Source organism: Myxocyprinus asiaticus, chromosome 7 (genome assembly GCF_019703515.2).
Source record: "Myxocyprinus asiaticus isolate MX2 ecotype Aquarium Trade chromosome 7, UBuf_Myxa_2, whole genome shotgun sequence".
Classification (NCBI taxonomy): domain Eukaryota; kingdom Metazoa; phylum Chordata; class Actinopteri; order Cypriniformes; family Catostomidae; genus Myxocyprinus; species Myxocyprinus asiaticus.
In genome coordinates this window covers 25,244-49,150 of record NC_059350.1, presented here as the reverse complement: position 1 = coordinate 49,150, position 23,907 = coordinate 25,244, and the positions used below count along the sequence as shown (strand labels likewise).

General features: G+C 43.6%; 1 protein-coding gene across 1 annotated transcript; it reads left to right on the top strand.

Moving 5' to 3' along the window:
• Positions 1–2,075: 2,075 nt before the first annotated feature.
• LOC127444231 (putative uncharacterized protein DDB_G0286901) lies at positions 2,076–23,708 on the top strand. The gene is made up of 13 exons (XM_051703505.1): positions 2,076–2,116; positions 14,702–15,348; positions 16,577–16,713; positions 16,925–17,013; positions 17,105–17,379; positions 17,477–17,568; positions 18,115–18,537; positions 18,632–18,720; positions 18,812–19,275; positions 19,568–19,706; positions 20,795–21,558; positions 22,031–22,226; positions 23,030–23,708. The coding sequence occupies exons 1-13, from the start codon at positions 2,076–2,078 to the stop codon at positions 23,706–23,708; spliced, it is 4,035 nt and encodes a 1,344-aa protein (XP_051559465.1).
• Positions 23,709–23,907: the final 199 nt, after the last annotated feature.

Genomic DNA, 23,907 nt, shown 5'->3' with positions numbered 1-23,907 from the left:
ACTAGGGGTCACTCTTGGGAGCCCCAAACACCTCTGCTTTTTTGAAAAAAGGCCAATAAGAATTGGCGAGTGGAATTTGCATGCCACTCCCCCGGACATACGGGTATAAAAGGAGCTGGTATGCAACCACTCATTCAGATTTTGTGCTGAGGAGCCGAGACGAGGCCATTTCAGCGGGTAGTTCAGCGTTGTGGCAAGAGGGACACAACGTCTCGTTCCCTCATCAGGGAACGGAGGTTACGAAAGTAACCAGGACGTTCCCTATCTGTCACTCACTCGACGTTGTGTCGATGTAGTGACACTAGGGGTCCCTATAAAAACTGCCACAACTATCTGAACTATGTTACGTGAACTGGTAGTGTGTGACAGGCAGACCGCTGTGTGCCTCGTAGCCAGCACACCAGGCCATCACGTAACCTCCCCCAACGCTCTTATGAGCGTCGGACGGTCCATCAGGAACAAGTCGACTGCCCAACAATAGGGACAGGCTAGCCCAGCCAAGGCCTCTTTCCCTCTCTTTTCTCCCCAGAAAGAGTGGAATTTGTTAACCAATTGGGGGCCAAAAGTGTCTACGTCGGGGGGTGTCCCTCCCAAGGGGGGGGGTATTTTGCGGAGACCACACCCCGCCCGGGGGGGGGGGGGGGGGTATTTTGAGTGGAATACGTCACATGGTTTTACCGAGTCTAGTCGGAAGTATGTCATGTGGAGAGGTCCCATGGTAGGTCCTACCCCCAAAGGGTTTCTACAGAGCATGGCGACCGGGGGCAGAGGGGCCTCTGCCCAAGGAAGACGCAGTTTGCCAACAGGGAAACGATTTTGCGGAAGATATCACATGGGGTCGCCTTTGGGGGACCAGCACATGTGGAGCACCTACCTCAGTACAGGAGCTCATTAGTGCACGTACTGTGCCGGCAGCAAGTTTCTTTCCAAACTCAACTGCCAGAGGGCTAAGGAGGAAAGTCATCCAGGGATCACAGTCTGTGAACACGTCTGGTAGTCAAGAGTGCACCTCAATGGAGAGGAAAGGTGCTATGTGCAAGCGGTACACCTGGCCAGCTGTCCCAGAACTTACCTGCTCGTGCCTGCCAATACACGGGACGAGACCGGCTCAACCCGGAGATTGTAGAACCTCGCAAAGGTATTGGGTGTTGCCCAGCCAGCGGTGCCATGCCCATCTCGGGACTCGAGTCTGAAGCCAGTGTTGAAGCAGTCTCGTATGCATCAACCCGAGCAGTGTGGCCGCCACTGAGAATGCCATATGCCCCAGGAGCCTCTGAAAAAGTTTCATTGGAAACGCTGTCCTCCATCTGAATGCCTTCAGACAGTTCAGCACCGACTGCGTGTGCTCATTCTTGAGGCGCGCTGTCATCGAGACTGAGTCCAACTCCAAACTGAGAAAAGAAATGCTCTGAACCGCAGAGAGCTTGCTCTTTTCCCAGTTGACCCGAAGCCCCAGTCGGCTGAGGTGCTGGAGAGCGAGGTCCTTGTGTGCGCACAGCAACTCTCGAGAATGAGCTAGGATTAGCCAGTCATCGAAATAGTTGAGGATGCGGATGTCCACTTCCCTTAGCAGGGCAAGGGCTGCCTCTGTGACCTTCGTGAAGACGCGAGGGGACAAGGACAGGCCGAAGAGGAGGAACTTGTACTGGTACACATGGCCTTCGAAGGCAAACCGCAGGAAGGGACTGTGTTGAGGTAAGACTGAGACGTGGAAGTATGCGTCCTTCAGGTCACCCGCTGAGAACCAATGTTGATGCCGGATGCTCGCTAGAATGCGTTTTTGTGTCAGCATCTTGAACAGGGTCTGTGCAAAGCCCAGTTCAGTACTCGCAGGTCCTGGATTGGTCGCAACCCACCACCTTTCTTCGGTACGATGAAGTAAGGGCTGAACCCTTTCTTCATCTCGGCTGGAGGGATAGGCTCTATCGCGCCCTTGCGCAGAAGGGTAGCGATCTCAACATGCAAGGTAGGGGCGTTCTCGCCCTTCACCGAGGTGAAGCGGACGCCGCTGAACCTGGGTGGGTGCCTGGCGAACTGAATCGCATAGCCGAGTCGGATGGTCCGGGTAAGCCATCATGACGGGTTGGAAAGCGCGTACCACGTGCTCAAACTCCGGGTGAGGGGGACCAAGGGAATGATCATGTTGGACGTACCAGCGGGTGGGGCAGAGCTCAAGGTGCCACGTCGAGGGGATTTGAGCCCTGTGGCCATGCTGAGTCCAGGGACATCAAAGCACTTACCTGGCTCCTGCCGCCCACCATAAGATTGGCCGAGGAGGGGGGAGGAGGAGTCTCATCCCCATAGTCCACTGGAACCAATCCCATGTGGGCATGTTTGTGCCACAGCTGGGCACACGGTGGTCATGACGATGGCCATGTGCACTGGACATGTGACCCAGGGAACAAGAAAACTGCTCTTTTGTTGAATTTTTGGGTACTGCAGCCTCTTGGACATGCAGCAAAATTAAATGAAAACGAAAAACAAAAGATTCTCCTCCTGGCCCTCTACCAAGGGATGGAGTGGTCTGCTCACCAGCTCCAGAGAAGCGGGTCTCCTCGCCCCTGGGTCGCCCATCTCAGGGGTGCTTCGAAGCCTTCCTTGGGTTCTTAGCGGCCGGCTGTGAGATGGGTGGCGTCTGCTTCCTGCATTGGGCTCCACGCTGGGGCCGGGCCAAGGGGGCGGGCTGCAGCGAAGCCAGTGTTGTTGCTGCAGGAGGACACCCTTGGCGACGAGCAGACGGGGTGTGGGGCCTTGAGCCGCGCCAGGGCAGGATGTGTTGTATGGCCTCCGTCAGCTGCTTCACCGCCGAGAACTGTTGGGCAAAGTCCTCGACGGTATTGCTGAACAGGGCAGCCTGGGAGATGGGGGCATCAAGGAACCGTGCCTTGTCATCCCCTCACATCTCAACCAAGTTGAGCCAAAGGTGGAGCTCCTGGACCACCAGGGTGGACATTGCCTGCCTGAGAAACCGCGCCATGACCTTCGTTGCCCGGAGAGCGAGGTCGGTCACCGAGTGCAGTTCCTGCATCAATCCCGGGTCAGAACCACCCTTGTGCAGTTCTTTTAGAGCAATGGCGTGCAGGGCAGAGGCGGCTTGTCCAGTGGCACCATAGGCCTTAGCCGTCAGGGACGACGTAAACCTACAGGCCATGGACAGGAGCTTTGGGCACCCGCGCCAGGTGGCGGTGCTCTGCGGACACAAGTGCACCGCGAGCGCCTTATCCACCTGGGGGATCACTGAATACCCCCTGGCCGCCATCGAGGGTAGTGAGAGCGGGGGAGCTGAAAGACCGGGGCCGGGCAGTAAAAGGTGTCTCCCATGATCCTGTCAGCTCCTCATGCACTTCCAGGAAGAAAGGAACGGGGGTGGGGCGTAGCCATGGGCGGCGCCCTGAGCCCAGGAACCAATCGTCGAGCAGCGAGGGTTCAGGGGAGAGTGGAGGGGTCCACTCTAGCCCAACGCACGTGGCCGCCCGAGAAAGCATGTCTGTCATTTCCGCATCGGCCTGGGAATGGGCGACCATTCCCAAAGGAGGAAGCCCAGTCAAAGCCTCTGCATCTGACTGGATGAGCCCGCTCTCCGATGCTGCGCTCGATAACTCATCTTCTTCCCGGGCTCCGAACAAGAGGTCGAACGAGCTGGCGATCTCGTCTGAGCACCCGACCGGGGAAGGCGAGCATGCTGGGGAATGGGAGGTCCTTGGGGGGATACCCGGTGGAGGTGGTCCCATTGATGTCCCCAAATTGCCCCCAGTGCTGACCGGCATGGCCTCATACCCGTAGGTAGAAGGACCGAGGTGGGAGCCGCTGGAGTGGCTTGCTTTCTTATGAATGCAAGCCGTGACCGCAACGTTGCCATGGTCATGTTCTCGCAATGAGGACAAGACCCATCCACGAACAATGTCTCCACGTGGCTAGTGCCCAGACACATAAGACAGCAATCGTGGCCGTCAGAAGCGGAGAGATAACGACCGCAACCAGGAATAACACACAAACGGAAAGACATCTTTAAAAAGACGTTCCATGTGTGGCGCTCATTTAGAAAGAAAATATACTCTTTTAAAATATACTCTTTTTGTTGTTCTGCCGAAGCGCCCAGGGACATTCTCTGCACTCCACGGGTGCAGAGGGGGAGAAGCCACTGAAATGCGCCGTAGAATCCAGCAGATGAGGTAAATGAACTTCACGAATGAATTCAGCTTCAATGAATAGAACCGCTCGGCTCCGAAGAGAATATCCAAATGAGTGGTTGCATACCAGCTCCTTTTTTACCCGTATGTCTGGGGGAGTGGCATGCAAATTCCACTCGCCAATTCTCATTGGCCTTTTTTAAAAAAAGCAGAGGTGTTTGGGGCTCCCAAGAGTGACCCCTAGTGTCACTACATTGACACAACATCGAGTGAGTGACAGATAGGGAACTACAGCGGTAAACATTCAATCCATGAATTCAACACTAAACCTCAGATTACTGCAGAATGATTTAAATAAATGCACTGTAAGCTCTCAGATAAATGACACAATAGCAGTTCATTTTTTCTAGATTAAATAGTTGAGGAACATATTATATTTTTAAAAAATTATTATGTTCTAAAACATATTCTGGATGACTTGTAAAATCGTTTTTGTCTCATGCAGATTTATTGAATGATGAGCTGGAACTGAGAACAACATGAGACAAAACAACATGGCCATCAGACTGATATTACTGTCTGTTCTCTGTATCGGTAAGACACACACGTCACACATCAAGGAATCTAAAACACTTCAGAAAGAGAGAAAGAGAGAGAGAGAAATCACAAGAATGTTGTGTATCATAGAATATATAAAAGGTGCTATGCAATGCTAAATGCTACACCTGCTATCAATAATATATTTAATGCCTCATTCTATTAAGAAAATCCACATAAGATCAAAAAGTTGTTTTATACACAATGTTACACGCAGTACAGATTGTGTAGTTTGAGAATCTACTTCTTTTTTAAAGAGCTGTTGATTAAAATTTGCATTAATTTCCCAATAGTTGTTATTCAGTCAAATAATTGCTAGATTAGTCGATTATCAAAATAATTGTTAGTTGTTGTCCGGAGAACAAATTTTCCATGGACCTTTGGAATACCTCACTGCCAGTGGAGATTCCATAAGGTATTCTTAAGCAGTGTTGGGTAATGTTACTTTTAAAAGTAACTCATTAGAATATTGCGTTACTCTTTAAAAAAGTAACTTAATTAAAAAGCTATTTTTTATGGAAAGTAAAGCATTACTTTACTTTTGCGTTCCTTTTGCATTACTTTTTTCTCACAGCCACTTTCTCTTCTGCTATGCATTCCATACAAATAAGCCATGCATTGCATACAAGAGACATTACAGGTCATGCTAGCTACTGTACAACACTCATGTCAAAATAACATAGTAAACAAACAGATATTTAGAAAGTAGTTCTTCACATCATATTTATAATAAACAATCAATAACATGAATATGCATGATTTGTTTTTCCATCAACATGGCAACCAATATGAATGATGAAGAATAACCACTGTATTACTTAAAGCAGCAAAGTCCAACACTTGAACCTGCATCATATGTGTCATCATGTGCTGTGCCATCTACAATGTCAGAGTCAACTTAAGATGTTTTTCAGAAGTCATGATACAATTCAGTGGGGAATGCCAGTCTAACATGTTCAAGGAATAAGTGTGATGAATAAATGAATATTTTTCACTTAAGTCATCTCAGTGCAGGCTTGTTTTGAGTTGATCCACGGTGCATACAGACGCCACAACTTCAAAGGCGCATTTTGATACAACTTGAATGGAATAGTTTTTAATGCTACCAAAATGTTATAAAAACGGTTTGTTTCATGAATCAAACTACTTGTTTACTATAAAACAAAAATGTTGAATTGTTTTAGAAACTAAGAAATTTTCTCAGCATACACAATCAATGTAGAACATTGCTCGGAGCCGCTGATCCAGAGTCTTTTTTCATCCAATTCTCCCAGTTACAGGGAGCTGTAACACTGAGCAGTTTGGCTGCATAAGTCCATGAATTGTGCGAGTATTTCACCCTGCGTATCATGTCGTGGCCAGTGGAAGACTAGTCTCATAATCCCTCTGCCTAAACACGTTTACTGATTTTTTTAATGCAGTGTGTATTAACACATGAATCAACCTTGTTTTACTCAACCGCATGTTGACCTCATATTACTCTAATACATGAAATGCACATGGGCGTTAATGAATTGACTGACAGGTGATGTCTGTATCTAAAAGGTGATTGGCTCTTTTATCTGTAAGGCGGAACTTCCTTTTTACATTCATTGACTGTTGGGTGCTAGAGCTTCTTGGTTGGGCGTTCCAATTTCTTACATTCATTTAAAATAAGTGACTCATCTCTCTCTGCTAAATAGTCTCTGGCCTCACACTCTATAGAACACTAATGCCAATCATTACATCTCCTCCCCAAAATTTACACACTTTTACTCCTGATTTCTCACAATACAGGGACAGTAGAGGTATACAAAAGCAACAAGTTACTTTATTTAAAAAGTAACTCAGATATTATAGTTTAAAATAAAAGATATTGTGTTACTTTACTCATTACTTGAAAAAGTAATCTGATTATGTAACACGCGTTACTTTTATCGCGTTACCCCCAACACTATTCGCAAGAATCTGTACCTGCCATATGGTGTAATGAATGTGGTCAGCTAAGAGTATGTAAGGTTGATGCCAAGCTGTCTGATAGCCCAACACACATCAATTCATGGAATAACAAAGAACTTTCGACATCAGACAACATTTGAACTCTCTCACAAAAGCTGAAATCTACAGCTAAATATCACCATGTGTGATAAATTGCAAATTGCCTTTGCATTGTTTTTCAAAGCTGAAATCTTCACCTGAATATCACCACAGTGTGATAAGTTCATTTGGTACACAATGTTTTCTGTCTGGATATTTAAGTAAGGTTTGCAAGAAACTCACAATTGCTGTGTGTCGTTTTCTCTACCAGGTATGCAATTCTTATTTCTTATGTTTTGATAAATGTTTAAATTTGACTTATTATTGTCTAATTGGAATTGATGAATGTATTATTTTACCTGGTAAATAAATTGTTACATTTGAGTTTATTCTGATTTACTCTGAAATTATTGTCTTTAGTAGATTACGTTAGTCCATGTTTTCCACAAATCTATGACCAGGTTAGTAGCGGACTAAAGATCAGTTCTGAGTGGAGCATGGGGCACACCCACTGAGACTTTAGAGCTCCGACTAACAGATTAGCATTAGTTCAAGTGTACTTAGAGTGTACAGGCTCGATATGGAATTTCCATTTAGGACAACATGAAGTTGATCGATCAAGCCTAAATAGGGTGTAGTCTAAACCTCTGGTTATTGTAATATTTTTTTAGCTAAGTGTGCATAGGAAACTATGTCATGATTATATAAAGCTATTTTTAACTTAGGTTTTGTCTATCTTTGTAAAGTTTAGTGTTCATGACCTCTGGGTAGAAATAATGTTACTCTAATTAAGTGTTTACTATCTAAGGGGACTAAACACAATACTTTTAGATAAAAGGTTAAGCATGTGTAGCCATCTAATTAGTATTTAGTCAATTAGCTCTGTCTAATGACCAAGACTGGCTAATTTGTGACCGTGAGATCCGCATACACGGCCGGTGCGAGACTCTCTAAGCGACATAGGAATCCGAATGAATGAGTACAATATAAAATAGAGTTAAATACGATGATCGAATGTTAAACCAAATTTAATAATAATAATTAAGATTGGAACATTAATATATCCTTGGAAACTTTTATAATTGGAGTCCAATAAAATAAACGGGGATCATAAAACGAATAATATAGTTATTTAATTGGAATGAAATAAACTTAATGTGCATAACAAGACAGAACGTGCAGGAGACCTTCAGCTACACCATTGGATACCGTCCTTGGGCCATTGGGTGGCCTCCCCCTTACAAGTATTTGTCAAAATCCGCACTTTGCATCGATAGTACAAAAAACCTTGGTACCTGGCATATCAGCAATGACTTGTTCCATGATTTTCAAAGGATGATGAGGCCTGAGCAGTGCTTTGTTGAGATGTACTGGGTCAATCAAATTCTTACCGAGCCATCTTTCTTTTTGGCTGCAACCATAGCTGACACCCATTCTGTGTCCTTTGATTCAGGGGTGATAATGACTAGTTCAGTCATTCTGTGAAGCTCTACTTTAATCAGTTGTCCCTGCTGTATGTCCACTTAAGAAAGTACACATTGCTATGAAGTAAAAAGTCAATCTAATCTCATGAGATAAACAACAGGCAGTTTGCCAATGACTGTGCAGTCAAACCGGACTTTGAATTCCTGTACCTCTGGTGCCTGGTTTTGTAGTGTATGAACATCTGGGTCTAAGTGTATTAGTTCCATCGCTATGCTGTCCTGCAAAACAAGCAGTGGTCTGACATTTCATTTAACAACATGGAATTTGAGTTGACCTTGTTTGCAGTCCAATAATGTGGTTCCTTCTGGGCTGATGGTTTGTCCTCCATATGCAGTAAGATTAACCTTTTCAGCAGTGTTGATATGAGCCATGGGTGCTATGAGGTGCAGCTGCAGGGCCGATATAACATTGCACTTGGCTCCTGTGTCCACCTTCAGTTTTAAATGACCAGACCCATTTTTGAGTTGTAGAGTTGCAAAGATTTTGCATTTTTGAGTGACATCATCCACTGCTTCACAATAGAAAGTGTCATCAGGTGTATCAACAGTTGTTTCCAGTTAATTTACTCAAGAAATTACAAAGAAATTTGTAATTTCTGGCATATTTGTAAGAAATTACAAAGAAATTTGTAATTTCTGGGTTGGATAGTTTTGGTTTTCTTTATGGGATGATTGAGACTTTGAACATAGGGTTAAGGCTTGTTCAATTGTGCGGATCTGAAACACTTCGCAAAGTGGTTAAATTTTCCACAATTGTTACACTGTTTGTTGAAGGCAAAATATGTATATTTTTCAGGAGAATGCTGTCTGTTGCAATTGGTACAGTGCTGATTTTGCAGGGGACACACATCAGCATCATGTTTCAGTTCGCTCCTACTCCTTTTGGATTGCTCATATGACAAACATATACTGATTGCAGTATCAAGTATGAGTTTTTTTCTCATGAAGCAGCTGATTCTGCACACCATCGCGTATCTGTTCGTCGGTTAGATTTCCAAACCCACATTTTTTTGCGAGTATTTTCAGTGTGGATACATACATTTGGATAGACTCAATGGGTTTTTGATTTGTCAAGTTGAAAACGTTTCTGTCCATTATCATATTTTTTTGTGGGCAAGCAGAGTTCAGCAAATTTTTGAAGTAATATGTCAGGATCCTCTTAGTCTTCTCCCTCCGTGAAAGTGAAAGCCTCAGATTTTTCCACCGCATCCAGGCCAGACAATTTCAATAATGTGTAGGCTTGCACCTTCTTTGACTTGTCCGATAGATTGGCATTGCAGTATATTCACCATTCGTTTTCAAACTTTCTCCAGTTATCAGCAATGTGCTCGTCAAAGACTAGTGGGTCAATGCGCTGAAGACCTTCTGCCATGTTATCCCGCTTCTGACACCATGTAGATGTTGATTAATGAAGCCAGCAGTAGAAATGAACTTGAACTCTTTTTTTATTGTGTCTGTAGGGCTTTACTGGTTGTTTAGATCAGTGTTACTATCAGAAATAATTAATAATTATTTCTGATAGTAACACTGATCTAAGTGATTATTTCTGTAGTTATTAATTCATATTTAAATTAATCAATTGAATCTAACTCATTAAAACCTCATATGGGGCTCCAGTAAATGTAGTGTGCTACGTTTAGAAGCAAGTTTGGTTATTAGCAATAATGAATAATTATCAAAGATAATTACTAATTATTAAAATCAATAGAACATTGATGAGAATCAATGTTAGCTTTTTTAATCCTTTAAAATCAACAATTATCAAAGATAATCGTTAATTGTTAACATCGATGAAACATTAATTAAAATTAACACTAGCTTATTGATCATTCAAATTCAACAATCATCAAAGATAATTATCAATTATCAAAAATCAATAGAATATTAATAAGGATTAACATTGACGGGGAACCACCCTGGAATCAGGGACTAATAACCAAATAGTAAAACAGTCTCAATATTAGATTGTTTTCTTAGGAAAATCGACATCCAAAGAATATCGATTTTCGGGAAAAAAAACAATGAATGAAGGTTTGAATCCGAGCACTGACATCCCGTCAGCATGACACAGGCATATGCAAAACAAACCAAAACACTTCTCTTTGTAATATAAACAAAGTTTATTTATGCAGTAATATCAATTAATAATTAATACAATGCAGTCAAGAAACTTCTGACTTACAACTACAAACTAAACAGTGATATGATTAGATATGGAAATAAATATAATCCTATAACACATAAGGTGTGTGTGTGTGTGTGTGTGTGTGTGTGTGTGGGTGTGTGGTTAATACGAGAGAGAGAGAGAGAGAGAGAGAGAGAGAGATGATTAAGTGACAGCCCTAAAGCCGATTTCGCGATAGTGGGAGAGAAAACAGCTGTCAGTTTATCACTCAGAGACGCGGTGGATGGCTCGTAAAAGTCCCGCAGTATTTGACTCTTTAATGGATGAACTCAGTTGCTGTCTCACCCGCGATGGCGAAATTGCATAACGATCTAATTTGGTTGGACCACAATACAGCAAAACAAATGTGATAATTAATACCCTGAGTATTAATAATGAGCGGACATGGCGGTCCGTAAACTGTACAAGCAAAAACCTTGAAACACAAGAATAACACACTATAATATTCTATCTCTGCCCAGACATAAACCTCTTACTTGAATCACATGAGGACACAGGTAGAATGTGTTTTCCTCCATCCTTTAACTCTGACCCGGTTCCTTGAGGCTCGGGTGATGACGGGAGGCCATTTCCTCACTCTGTCAGTGGGCGGTACGGCTGTTGATTCTTTGCGGGCTGGTGGAGAACTCAGAAATGTTGACTTGATTGAAGATGGAAGAGAAATCTTTACTCTCTTCACTTCTGTAGGCAAACGGATGAAGATGCTAATTGCTCGGCGGTCTCCATCGTATCCGTTAGAGTGTTCGGTTGCACACAGAGTAATCTCAACTCGTCCAGCGAGATGGAAATTGTATGGCCACAGTTTCAAGTCGGACGTTACTTCCTTGTGCCACGAGGTTGCACCGGAGAGCAGCGAAGAGCTGCATCCACACGTTGCAAACAAAGTCTCTGGAAGCAAATCCCGAAAGCATTTCAGAGGTATTTCAACTCCTGATGATGTCATGTTTGAGGGACGTTCTGTTGTGTGCCTCATCCAATAGGAGTTGAGAGTTCGATCCTTTAGTGAGCAAGGCTTCATGGGATTTGTAGTCATTTTTGGACTCCCTTTGTTTGATTTTGGCGCGATTTTTATCAGTAAGATTTACGACTTTGAATGTGGGGGCTTGAGTTAGGTTTTTACGACTGTGTTAGGCCTGCCTTTGTCTTCTATCTGAATACATGAGGCCCAACATGTCCAACTCACATGTAGTGTACACATACTTCCCTGTTCCGTCGCAGGGTAATGACGAATATCCCATACAGGATGTTGTATTACACAGTATTATGAACACTACATTACCTTGCTTATATTTAAAGGATCTGCCATAATTTTTTTGGAACTTTGTTAATAATGATATTCCTAATAAATCTTAAGACAAGGTGCACTTTTGAAGGTCAGCTCTGGAAAAAATTAAGAGACCACTGCAAAATGATCAGTTTCTCTGGATTTACTATTTATAGGTATGTGTTTGAGTAAAATTATCATTTATGCTTTATTCTATAAAGTACTGACATCATTTCTCCCAAATTACAAATAAAAATATAGAACATTTATTTGCAGAAAATAACAACTGGTCAAAATAACAAAAAAGATGCAGTGTAATCAGACCTCGAATAATGCAAAGAAAACAAGTTCATATTCATTTTTAAACAACACAATACTTATGTTTTAACTTAGGAAGAGTTCAGAAATCAATATGTGGTGGAATAACCCTGATTTTCAATCATAGCTTTCATGCGTCTTGACATGCTCTCTACCAGTCTTTCACATTGCTGTTGGGTGACTTTATGCCACTCCTGGTGCAAAAATTCAAGCTGCTTGGATTTGTTTGATAGCTTGTGGCCTCCTCTTGATCAGGATGGATGGCCACAATCCTTGATTATTTTGACCAGTTGTCATTTTCTGCAAATAAATGCTCTAAATTGCAATATTTATATTTGGAATTTGGGAGAAATTTTGTCAATACTTACAGAATAAAACAAAAATGTTCATTTTACTCAAACACATACCTATAAATAGTAAATCCAGAGAAACTGACCATTTTTCAGTGGTCTCTTAATTTTTTTCCAGATCTGTATGTGTAAATGTGTGGTTTCTTTAAAAAATGTAAGCACTTTTTAAAATAAATGTATTTAATTACTGTCAGTAACAGGACCCAAAAACAAACGTGTGATGGTTGCGTGTGCCTTAAGTGTTTTTTAACCAACAAAACTTCTGTATAGGATGCACCTGTGTTTTCTTAATAGGAAGCATCAATTATGGGGGCTTCTTATTTCATAAACTGTGCATCCTCATTTCCTCGATCCTTGTGCCTGTGACAGTCAAAGACTGCATTCATTAAGGATGTATCAATTCTCTAAATGCACCGTGAGGAGGCGAGTATGGAAAAAGCTTCCATAGGATGCTTGAGCAAAGAAACATAGGAGCATCCTATGCAAAATACTTTTTTAAGCAACTGATGCACGTACAAATTCTCCTACCCTTTCTCATCTGACACAACAGTTTTAATTTATGTTCCACAAAATAAACCATAATTGTCACATACTCTAAAAGTACATCTTGAATTATTATGTTTTATTATGAAACTACAGTATCAGTAAATAAAATTTAAACAACAGACAAGCGCTCTGAGGTATGCTGCTGGTTAGGTTTAGGGTTAGGATGGTGCTCTGAATTGATACTCATGTGAGCAGAACATTTCATATTACAAATACATCTGGCTTTGTTTTGAAAATCTTGTTTTCGTTCCTCATTTCCTAAGAGGGAGCAAAAAAGAAAACGAGAATGCAAAATTTGAGAAATGAAAAGTCAAAAGATTTGATCAATGTTAGTTCAATGTCACTGTCACCACCCATACATGCTGTTTTCTTTCATCAATATTTCAGTGTTGATCAAACATACATTTAATATTAAAATTTCTGTCTCAACCAAAATGATAGTTTGTATGAAAAAACAAACAAACAAACAAACAAAAAAATGTATCAATGCCACCTTGGAATCTGGGTTTTAACAAAATGTAGTTATTAATGAGGAATAAAGCAAAAGCAATTTACAATTTTTTAGGAGGCAAAAATATGAGTGCTTCAATACAAAGTTTAAAATTGCACAGAGATGCACAAGTAGAGAGGAAGGTGAGAGACAGTGGTGAAAGAAAAGACTGTTTTTTTTAAAAGATGAAAGAAAATAGTTCTTGCATTAGTAGGATTAGATCAAGTTCAAACGCAGTGGATCTCAACCTTGTTCCTGGAGCCCTCCCCCCAACACTACACATTTTGATCTCCCTAATCAAACACACCTGCTTCAACTCATCAGCTCATTAGTAGAGATTCCAAAACCTGAACTGGGTGTGTTAGAAAAGGGAGTCTATGAGAAGAATGGCACAGTTTCTCATAGATTAATTAGACCTAACAGGATGTTACCATACACCACAGTAAACAGTTTACTTATGCACCTCAAACTTTTCTCTTAGCAGCAGTGACACAATTTTCAACAACTTCAGCACAAACATCTACTACAACTACAGCTGCACCAACACCTACAATGTCAACAACAGTAGAAAAAAAAGATTCTGTGCCAACAGCAGTAGAACTAACATCTACTGCTCCAACAACAGTAGAAAAAACATCTACTGTGCCAACAACAACAGCACAACCAACATATATTGTGGCAACAACAGCAACAGCAGCAGCAGCAGCACTAACATCTACTGCTCAAACAACAGCAGAACCAACATCTACTGCTCAAACAACAGTAGAACCAACATCTACTGTTCCAACAACATCACAACCAACATCTACAGTGGCAACAACAGCACAACCAACATCTACTGCCACAACAACTGTAGCACCAACATCTACTTTGCCAACAACAGTTGCTCCAACAGCTACTATGCCAACAACAACAGTAGCACAAATATCTACTGCCCCAACAATAGTAGCACAAAAATCTACTGCCCCACCAACAGTAGCACAAACATCAACTGCTCCAACAACAGTAGCACCAACATCCATTGCTCCAACAACAGTATCAGCAAAATCCACTGCAACAACAACAGAAGCACCAACATCCACTGCTCCAACAACAGTATCAGCAAAATCCACTGCGACAACAACAGAAGCACAAACATCCACTACGCCAACAACAGAAGCACCAACATCCACTGCGCCAACAAAAGTAGCACAAACATCAACTGCTCCAACAACAGTAGCAACAAAAACAGTAGCACCAATATCTACAACACCAACAACAGTAGCACCAACATCTACGGCCCCAACAACAGTAGCACCAACATCCACTGCTCCAACAACAGTAGCACCAACATCCACTGCTCCAACAACAGTATCAGCAAAATCCACTGCGCCAACAACAGTAGAACCAACATCAACTGTGCCAACAACAGAAGCAGCAATATCCACTGCACCAACAACAGTAGCACCAACATCTTCTGTGCAAATAACAACACCAGAACCAACATCTACTGCCCCATCAACAACAGCACAACCAACATCTACAGTGGTAACAACAGCACAACCAATATCTACAGTGGAAACAACAGCAGCACAAACATCAACTGCTCCAACAACAACAGCAGAACTGACATCCACTGTGGCAACAACAGTAGCACAAATTTCTACTGTGCCAACATCAACAGCAAAACCAACATCTACTGCACCAACTACAGTTGCTCCAACATCTACTATGCCAACAACAACAGTAGTACCAACATCTACTGCCCCAAAAACAGTAGCACCAACATCTACTGCCCCAACAACTGTAGCACCAACATCTACTGCTACAACTACAGTTGCTCCAACATCTACAATACCAACAACAACAGTAGTACCAACATCTGCTGCCCCAACAACAGTAGCACCAACATCGACTGCCCCAACAATAGTAGCAACAACATCTACTGCCCCAACAAAAGTAGCACAAACATCTACTGCCCCAACAACAGTAGCACCAACATCTACTGCTACAACAACAGTAGCACCAACATCTACTGCTACAACAACAGTAGCAACAACAACAGCACAACCAACATCTACAGTGCTAACAACAGCACAACCAATATCTCCTGTGGAAACAACAACAGCACCAACATCAACTGCTCCAACAACAAATGCAGAACTGACATCCACTGTGGCAACAACAGTAGCACAAACTTCTACTGTGCCAACATCAACAGCACAACCAACATCTACTGCACCAACTACAGTTGCTCCAACATCTACTATGCCAACAACAACAGCACAACCAACATCTACAGCCTCAACAACAGGAGCACAAAAATCAACTGCTCCAATAACAGTAGCAACAACATCACAACTAACATCTACAGTGGCAACAACAGCACAGCCAACATCTACTGCCCCAACAAATGTAGCACCAACATCTACTGCACCAACATCTACTGCTCCAACAACAGTAGCACCAACATCCACTGCTCCAACAACAGTAGCACCAACATCCTCTGCTCCAACAACAGTAGCACCAACATCCACTGCGCCAACAACAGTAGCACCAACATCAACTGCTCCGACAACAGTAGCAACAACAACAGTAGCACCAACATCTACAACACCAACAACAGTAGCACCAACATCCACAGCTCCAACATCTCTAGCACCAAAATCTACTGCTACAACAATAGCAACACAAACATCCACTGCTCCAACAACAGTTGCACCAACATCTACTGCTCCAACAACAGTAGCACCAACATCCACTGCTCCAACAACAGTAGCACCAACATCCACTGCTCCAACAACAGTAGCACCAACATCCACTGCACCAACAACAGAAGCACCAACATCCACTGCACCAACAACAGAAGCACCAACATCCACTGCGCCAACAACAACAGTACAACCAACATATACAGTGGCAACAACAGCACAGCCAACATCTACTGCCCCAACAAATGTAGCACCAACATCTACTGCACCAACATCTACTGCTCCAACAACAGTAGCACCAACATCCACTGCTCCAACAACAGTAGCACCAACATCCTCTGCTCCAACAACAGTAGCACCAACATCCACTGCGCCAACAACAGAAGCACCAACATCCACTGCGCCAACAACAGAAGCACCAACATCCACTGCGCCAATAACAGTAGCAACAATATCCACTTTGCCAAAAACAGTAACACAAACATCTACTGTGCCAACAACAACAGCACAACCAACATCTACAGTGGCAACAACAGCACAACCAACATCTACTGCCCCAACAACAGTAGCACCAATATCTACTGCCGCAACAACAGTAGCACCAACATCAACTGCTCCGACAACAGTAGCAACAACAACAGTAGCACCAACATCTACAACACCAACAACAGTAGCACCAACATCCACAGCTCCAACATCTCTAGCACCAAAATCTACTGCTACAACAATAGCAACACAAACATCCACTGCTCCAACAACAGTTGCACCAACATCTACTGCTCCAACAACAGTAGCACCAACATCCACTGCTCCAACAACAGTAGCACCAACATCCTCTGCTCCAACAACAATAGCACCAACATCCACTGCACCAACAACAGAAGCACCAACATCCACTGCACCAACAACAGAAGCACCAACATCCACTGCGCCAACAACAACAGTACAACCAACATCTACAGTGGCAACAACAGCACAACCAACATCTACTGCCCCAACAACAGTAGCACCAACATCTACTTCTCCAACAACAGTAGCACCAACATCCACTGCTCCAACAACTCTAGCACCAAAATCTACTGCTACAACAATAGTAGCACAAACATCTACTGCCCCAACAACAGTAGCACCAACATCTACTGCGCCAACTACAGTTGCTCCAACATCTACTATGCCAACAACAACAGTAGCACCAACATCTACAGTGGTAACAACAGCACAACCAATATCTACAGTAGAAACAACAGCAGCACAAACATCAACTGCTCCAACAACAACAGCAGAACTGACATCCACTGTGGCAACAACAGTAATACAAACTTCTACTGTGTCAACATCAACAGCACAACCAACATCTACTGCACCAAATACAGTTGCTCCAACATCTACTATGCCAACAACAACAGCACAGCCAACATCTACTGCCCCAACAACTGTAGCACCAACATCTACTGCGCCAACTACAGTTGCTCCAACATCTACTATGCCAACAACAACAGTAGCACCAACATCTACTGCCCCAACAACAGTAGCACCAACATCTACTGCTACAACAACAGTAGCACCAACATCTACTGCTATAACAACAGTAGCAACAACAACAGCACAACCAACATCTACAGTGGTAACAACAGCACAACCAATATCTACAGTGGAAACAACAACAGCACCAACATCAACTGCTCCAACAACAAACGCAGAACTGACATCCACTGTGGCAACAACAGTAGCACAAACTTCTACTGTGCCAACATCAACAGCACAACCAACATCTACTGCACCAACTACAGTTGCTCCAACATCTACTATGCCAACAACAACAGCACAACCAACATCTACAGCCTCAACAACAGGAGCACAAAAATCAACTGCTCCAATAACAGTAGCAACAACATCACAACTAACATCTACAGTGGCAACAACAGCACAGCCAACATCTACTGCCCCAACAAATGTAGCACCAACATCTACTGCACAAACATCTACTGCTCCAACAACAGTAGCACCAACATCCACTGCTCCAACAACAGTAGCACCAACATCCTCTGCTCCAACAACAGTAGCACCAACATCCACTGCGCCAACAACAGAAGCACCAACATCCACTGCGCCAACAACAGAAGCACCAACATCCACTGCGCCAATAACAGTAGCAACAATATCCACTTTGCCAAAAACAGTAACACAAACATCTACTGTGCCAACAACAACAGCACAACCAACATCTACAGTGGCAACAACAGCACAACCAACATCTACTGCCCCAACAACAGTAGCACCAATATCTACTGCCGCAACAACAGTAGCACCAACATCAACTGCTCCGACAACAGTAGCAACAACAACAGTAGCACCAACATCTACAACACCAACAACAGTAGCACCAACATCCACAGCTCCAACATCTCTAGCACCAAAATCTACTGCTACAACAATAGCAACACAAACATCCACTGCTCCAACAACAGTTGCACCAACATCTACTGCTCCAACAACAGTAGCACCAACATCCACTGCTCCAACAACAGTAGCACCAACATCCTCTGCTCCAACAACAATAGCACCAACATCCACTGCACCAACAACAGAAGCACCAACATCCACTGCACCAACAACAGAAGCACCAACATCCACTGCGCCAACAACAACAGTACAACCAACATCTACAGTGGCAACAACAGCACAACCAACATCTACTGCCCCAACAACAGTAGCACCAACATCTACTTCTCCAACAACAGTAGCACCAACATCCACTGCTCCAACAACTCTAGCACCAAAATCTACTGCTACAACAATAGTAGCACAAACATCTACTGCCCCAACAACAGTAGCACCAACATCTACTGCGCCAACTACAGTTGCTCCAACATCTACTATGCCAACAACAACAGTAGCACCAACATCTACAGTGGTAACAACAGCACAACCAATATCTACAGTAGAAACAACAGCAGCACAAACATCAACTGCTCCAACAACAACAGCAGAACTGACATCCACTGTGGCAACAACAGTAATACAAACTTCTACTGTGTCAACATCAACAGCACAACCAACATCTACTGCACCAAATACAGTTGCTCCAACATCTACTATGCCAACAACAACAGCACAGCCAACATCTACTGCCCCAACAACTGTAGCACCAACATCTACTGCGCCAACTACAGTTGCTCCAACATCTACTATGCCAACAACAACAGTAGCACCAACATCTACTGCCCCAACAACAGTAGCACCAACATCTACTGCCACAACAACAGTAGCACCAACATCTACTGCTATAACAACAGTAGCAACAACAACAGCACAACCAACATCTACAGTGGTAACAACAGCACAACCAATATCTACAGTGGAAACAACAACAGCACCAACATCAACTGCTCCAACAACAAACGCAGAACTGACATCCACTGTGGCAACAACAGTAGCACAAACTTCTACTGTGCCAACATCAACAGCACAACCAACATCTACTGCGCCAACTGCAGTTGCTCCAACATCTACTATGCCAACAACAACAGCACAACCAACATCTACAGCCTCAACAACAGGAGCACAAATATCAACTGCTCCAATAACAGTAGCAACAACATCACAACCAACATCTACAGTGGCAACAACAGCACAGCCAACATCTTCTGCCCCAACAAATGTAGCACCAAAATCTACTGTGCCAAATACAGTTGCTCCAACATCTACTATGCCAACAACAACAGTAGCACCAACATCTACTGCTCCAACAACAGTAGCACCAACATCTACTGCTCCAACAACAGTAGCACCAACATCCACTGCTCCAACAAGAGTAGCACCAACATCCTTTGCGCCAACAACAGAAGCACCAACATCCACTGCGCCAACAACAGAAGCACCAACATCCACTGCGCCAACAAAAGTAGCACCAACATCCACTTTGCCAAAAACAGTAACACAAACATCTACTGTGCCAACAACAACAGAACAACCAACATCTACAGTGGCAACAACAGCACAAACAACATCTACTGCCCCAACAACAGTAGCACCAATATCTACTGCCGCAACAACAGTAGCACCAACATCAACTGCTCCGACAACAGTAGCAACAACAACAGTAGCACCAACATCTACAACACCAACAGTAGTACCAACATCTACTGCCCCAACAACATTAGCACCAACATCTACTGCTCCAACAACAGTAGCACCAACATCAACTGCTCCAACAACTGTAGCACCAACATCCACTGCTCCAACAACAGTAGCACCAACATCCACTGCTCCAACAACAGTAGCACCAACATCCTCTGCTCCAACAACAGTAGCACCAACATCCACTGCTCCAACAACAGAAGCACCAAAATCTACTGCTACAACAACTCTAGCACCAAAATCTACTGCTACAACAACAGTAGCACCAACATCTACTGCTACAACAACAGTAGCACCAACATCTACTTCTCCAACAACAGTAGCACCAACATCCACTGCTCCAACAACTCTAGCACCAAAATCTACTGCTACAACAACAGTAGCACCAACATCTACTGCTACAACAACAGTAGCAACAACAACAACAACACAACGAACATCTATAGTGGTAACAACAGCACAACCAATATCTACAGTGGAAAAAACAGAAGCACCAACATCAACTGCTCCAACAACAACAGCAGAACTGACATCCACTGTGGCAACAACAGTAGCACAAACATCTACTGTGCCAACATCAACAGCACAACCAACATCTACTGCGCCAACTACAGTTGCTCCAACATCTACTATGCCAACAACAACAGCACAACCAACATCTACAGCCTCAACAACAGGAGCACAAAAAACAACTGCTCCAATAACAGTAGCAACAACATCACAACCAACATCTACAGAGGCAACAACAGCACAGCCAACATCTATTGCCCCAACAACTGTAGCACCAACATCTACTGCGCCAACTACAGTTGCTCCAACATCTACTATGCCAACAACAACAGTAGCACCAACATCTACAGTGGTAACAACAGCACAACCAATATCTACAGTAGAAACAACAGCAGCACAAACATCAACTGCTCCAACAACAACAGCAGAACTGACATCCACTGTGGCAACAACAGTAATACAAACTTCTACTGTGCCAACATCAACAGCACAACCAACATCTACTGCACCAAATACAGTTGCTCCAACATCTACTATGCCAACAACAACAGTAGCACCAACATTTACGGCCCCAACAACTGTAGCACCAACATCTACTGCTCCAACAACAGTAGCACCAACATCCTCTGCTCCAACAACAGCAGCACCAACATCCACTGCTCCAACAACAGAAGCACCAAAATCCACTGTGCCAACAACAACATCACAACCAACATCTACAGTGGCAACAACAGCACAAACAATATCTACTGCCCCAACAACAGTAGCGCCAATATCTACTGCCGCAACAACAGTAGCACCAACATCAACTGCTCCGACAACAGTAGCAACAACAACAGTAGCACCAACATCTACAACACCAACAACAGTAGCACCAACATCCACTGCGCCAACAACAGAAGCACCAACAGCCACTGCACCAACAACAGAAGCACCAACATCCACTGCGCCAATAACAGTAGCACCAATATCCACTTTGCCAAAAACAGTAACACAAACATCTTCTGTGTCAACAACAACAGCACAACCAACATCTACAGTGACAACAACAGCACAAACAATATCTACTGCCCCAACAACAGTAGCACCAATATCTACTGCCGCAACAACAGTAGCACCAACATCAACTGCTCCGACAACAGTAGCAACAACAACAGTAGCACCAACATCTACAACACCAACAACAGTAGCACCAACATCCACAGCTCCAACATCTCTAGCACCAAAATCTACTGCTACAACAATAGCAACACAAACATCCACTGCTCCAACAACAGTTGCACCAACATCCTCTGCTCCAACAACTGTAGCACCAACATCTACTGCTCCAACAACAGTAGCACCAACATCCTCTGCTCCAACAACAATAGCACCAACATCCACTGCACCAACAACTGAAGCACCAACATCCACTGCACCAACAACAGAAGCACCAACATCCACTGCACCAATAACAGTAGCACCAATATCCACTTTGCCAAAAACAGTAACACAAACATCTTCTGTGTCAACAACAACAGCACAACCAACATCTACAGTGACAACAACAGCACAAACAATATCTACTGCCCCAACAACAGTAGCGCCAATATCTACTGCCGCAACAACAGTAGCACCAACATCAACTGCTCCGACAACAGTAGCAACAACAACAGTAGCACCAACATCTACAACACCAACAACAGTAGCACCAACATCTACTGCCCCAACAACAGTAGCACCAACATCCACTGCTCCAACAACAGTAGCACCAACATCCTCTGCTCCAACAACAGTAGCACCAACATCCACTGCACCAACAACAGAAGCACCAACATCCACTGCACCAACAACAGGAGCACCAAAATCCAATGTGCCAACAACAACAGCACAACCAACATCTACAGTGGCAACAACAGCACAACCAACATCTACTGCCCCAACAACAGTAGCACCAACATCTACTTCTCCAACAACAGTAGCACCAACATCCACTGCTCCAACAACAGTAGCACCAACATCCACTGCTCCAACAACTCTAGCACCAAAATCTACTGCTACAACAATAGCAGCACAAACATCTACTGCCCCAACAACAGTAGCACCAACATCTACTGCTAAAACAACAGTAGCACCAACATCTACTGCTACAAGAACAGTAGCAAAAACAACAGCACAACCAACATCTATAGTGGTAACAACAGCACAACCAATATCTACAGTGGAAACAACAGCAGCACCAACATCAACTGCTCCAACAACAACAGCAGAACTGACATCCACTGTGGCAACAACAGTAGCACAAACATCTACTGTGCCAACATCAACAGCACAACCAACATCTACTGCGCCAACTACAGTTGCTCCAACATCTACTATGCCAACAACAACAGCACAACCAACATCTACAGCCTCAACAACAGGAGCACAAAAATCAACTGCTCCAATAACAGTAGCAACAACATCACAACCAACATCTACAGTGGCAACAACAGCACAGCCAACATCTATTGCCCCAACAACTGTAGCACCAACATCTACTGCGCCAACTACAGTTGCTCCAACATCTACTATGCCAACAACAACAGTAGCACCAACATCTACAGTGGTAACAACAGCACAACCAATATCTACAGTAGAAAAAACAGCAGCACAAACATCAACTGCTCCAACAACAACAGCAGAACTGACATCCACTGTGGCAACAACAGTAATACAAACTTCTACTGTGCCAACATCAACAGCACAACCAACATCTACTGCACCAACTACAGTTGCTCCAACATCTACTATGCCAACAACAACAGCACAGCCAACATCTACTGCCCCAACAACTGTAGCACCAACATCTACTGCAACAACTACAGTTGCTCCAACATCTACTATGCCAACAACAACAGTAGCACCAACATCTACTGCCCCAACTACAGTAGCACCAACATCTACTGCCCCAACATTAGCAGCACAAACATCTACTGCCCCAAAAACAGTAGCACCAACATCTACTGATACAACAACAGTAGCACCAACATCTACTGCTACAACAACAGTAGCAACAACAACAGCACAACCAACATCTACAGTGCTAACAACAGCACAACCAATATCTACAGTGGAAACAAGAGCAGCACCAACATCAACTGCTCCAACAACAGCAGAACTGACATCCACTGTGGCAACAACAGTAGCACAAACTTCTACTGTGCCA

Excerpts from the sequence above, each read along its gene's own strand:
- LOC127444231 (XM_051703505.1), top strand. The coding sequence starts at position 2,076 with ATGACGGGTTGGAAAGCGCGTACCACGTGCTCAAACTCCGG. Across the intron at positions 2,117-14,701 it reads ACCACGTGCTCAAACTCCGG|TAGCACCAACATCCACTGCT; the intron begins GTGAGGGGGACC and ends CTCCAACAACAG. Across the intron at positions 18,538-18,631 it reads CATCCACTGCTCCAACAACA|CACCAACATCCACTGCACCA; the intron begins GTTGCACCAACA and ends CAACAACAATAG.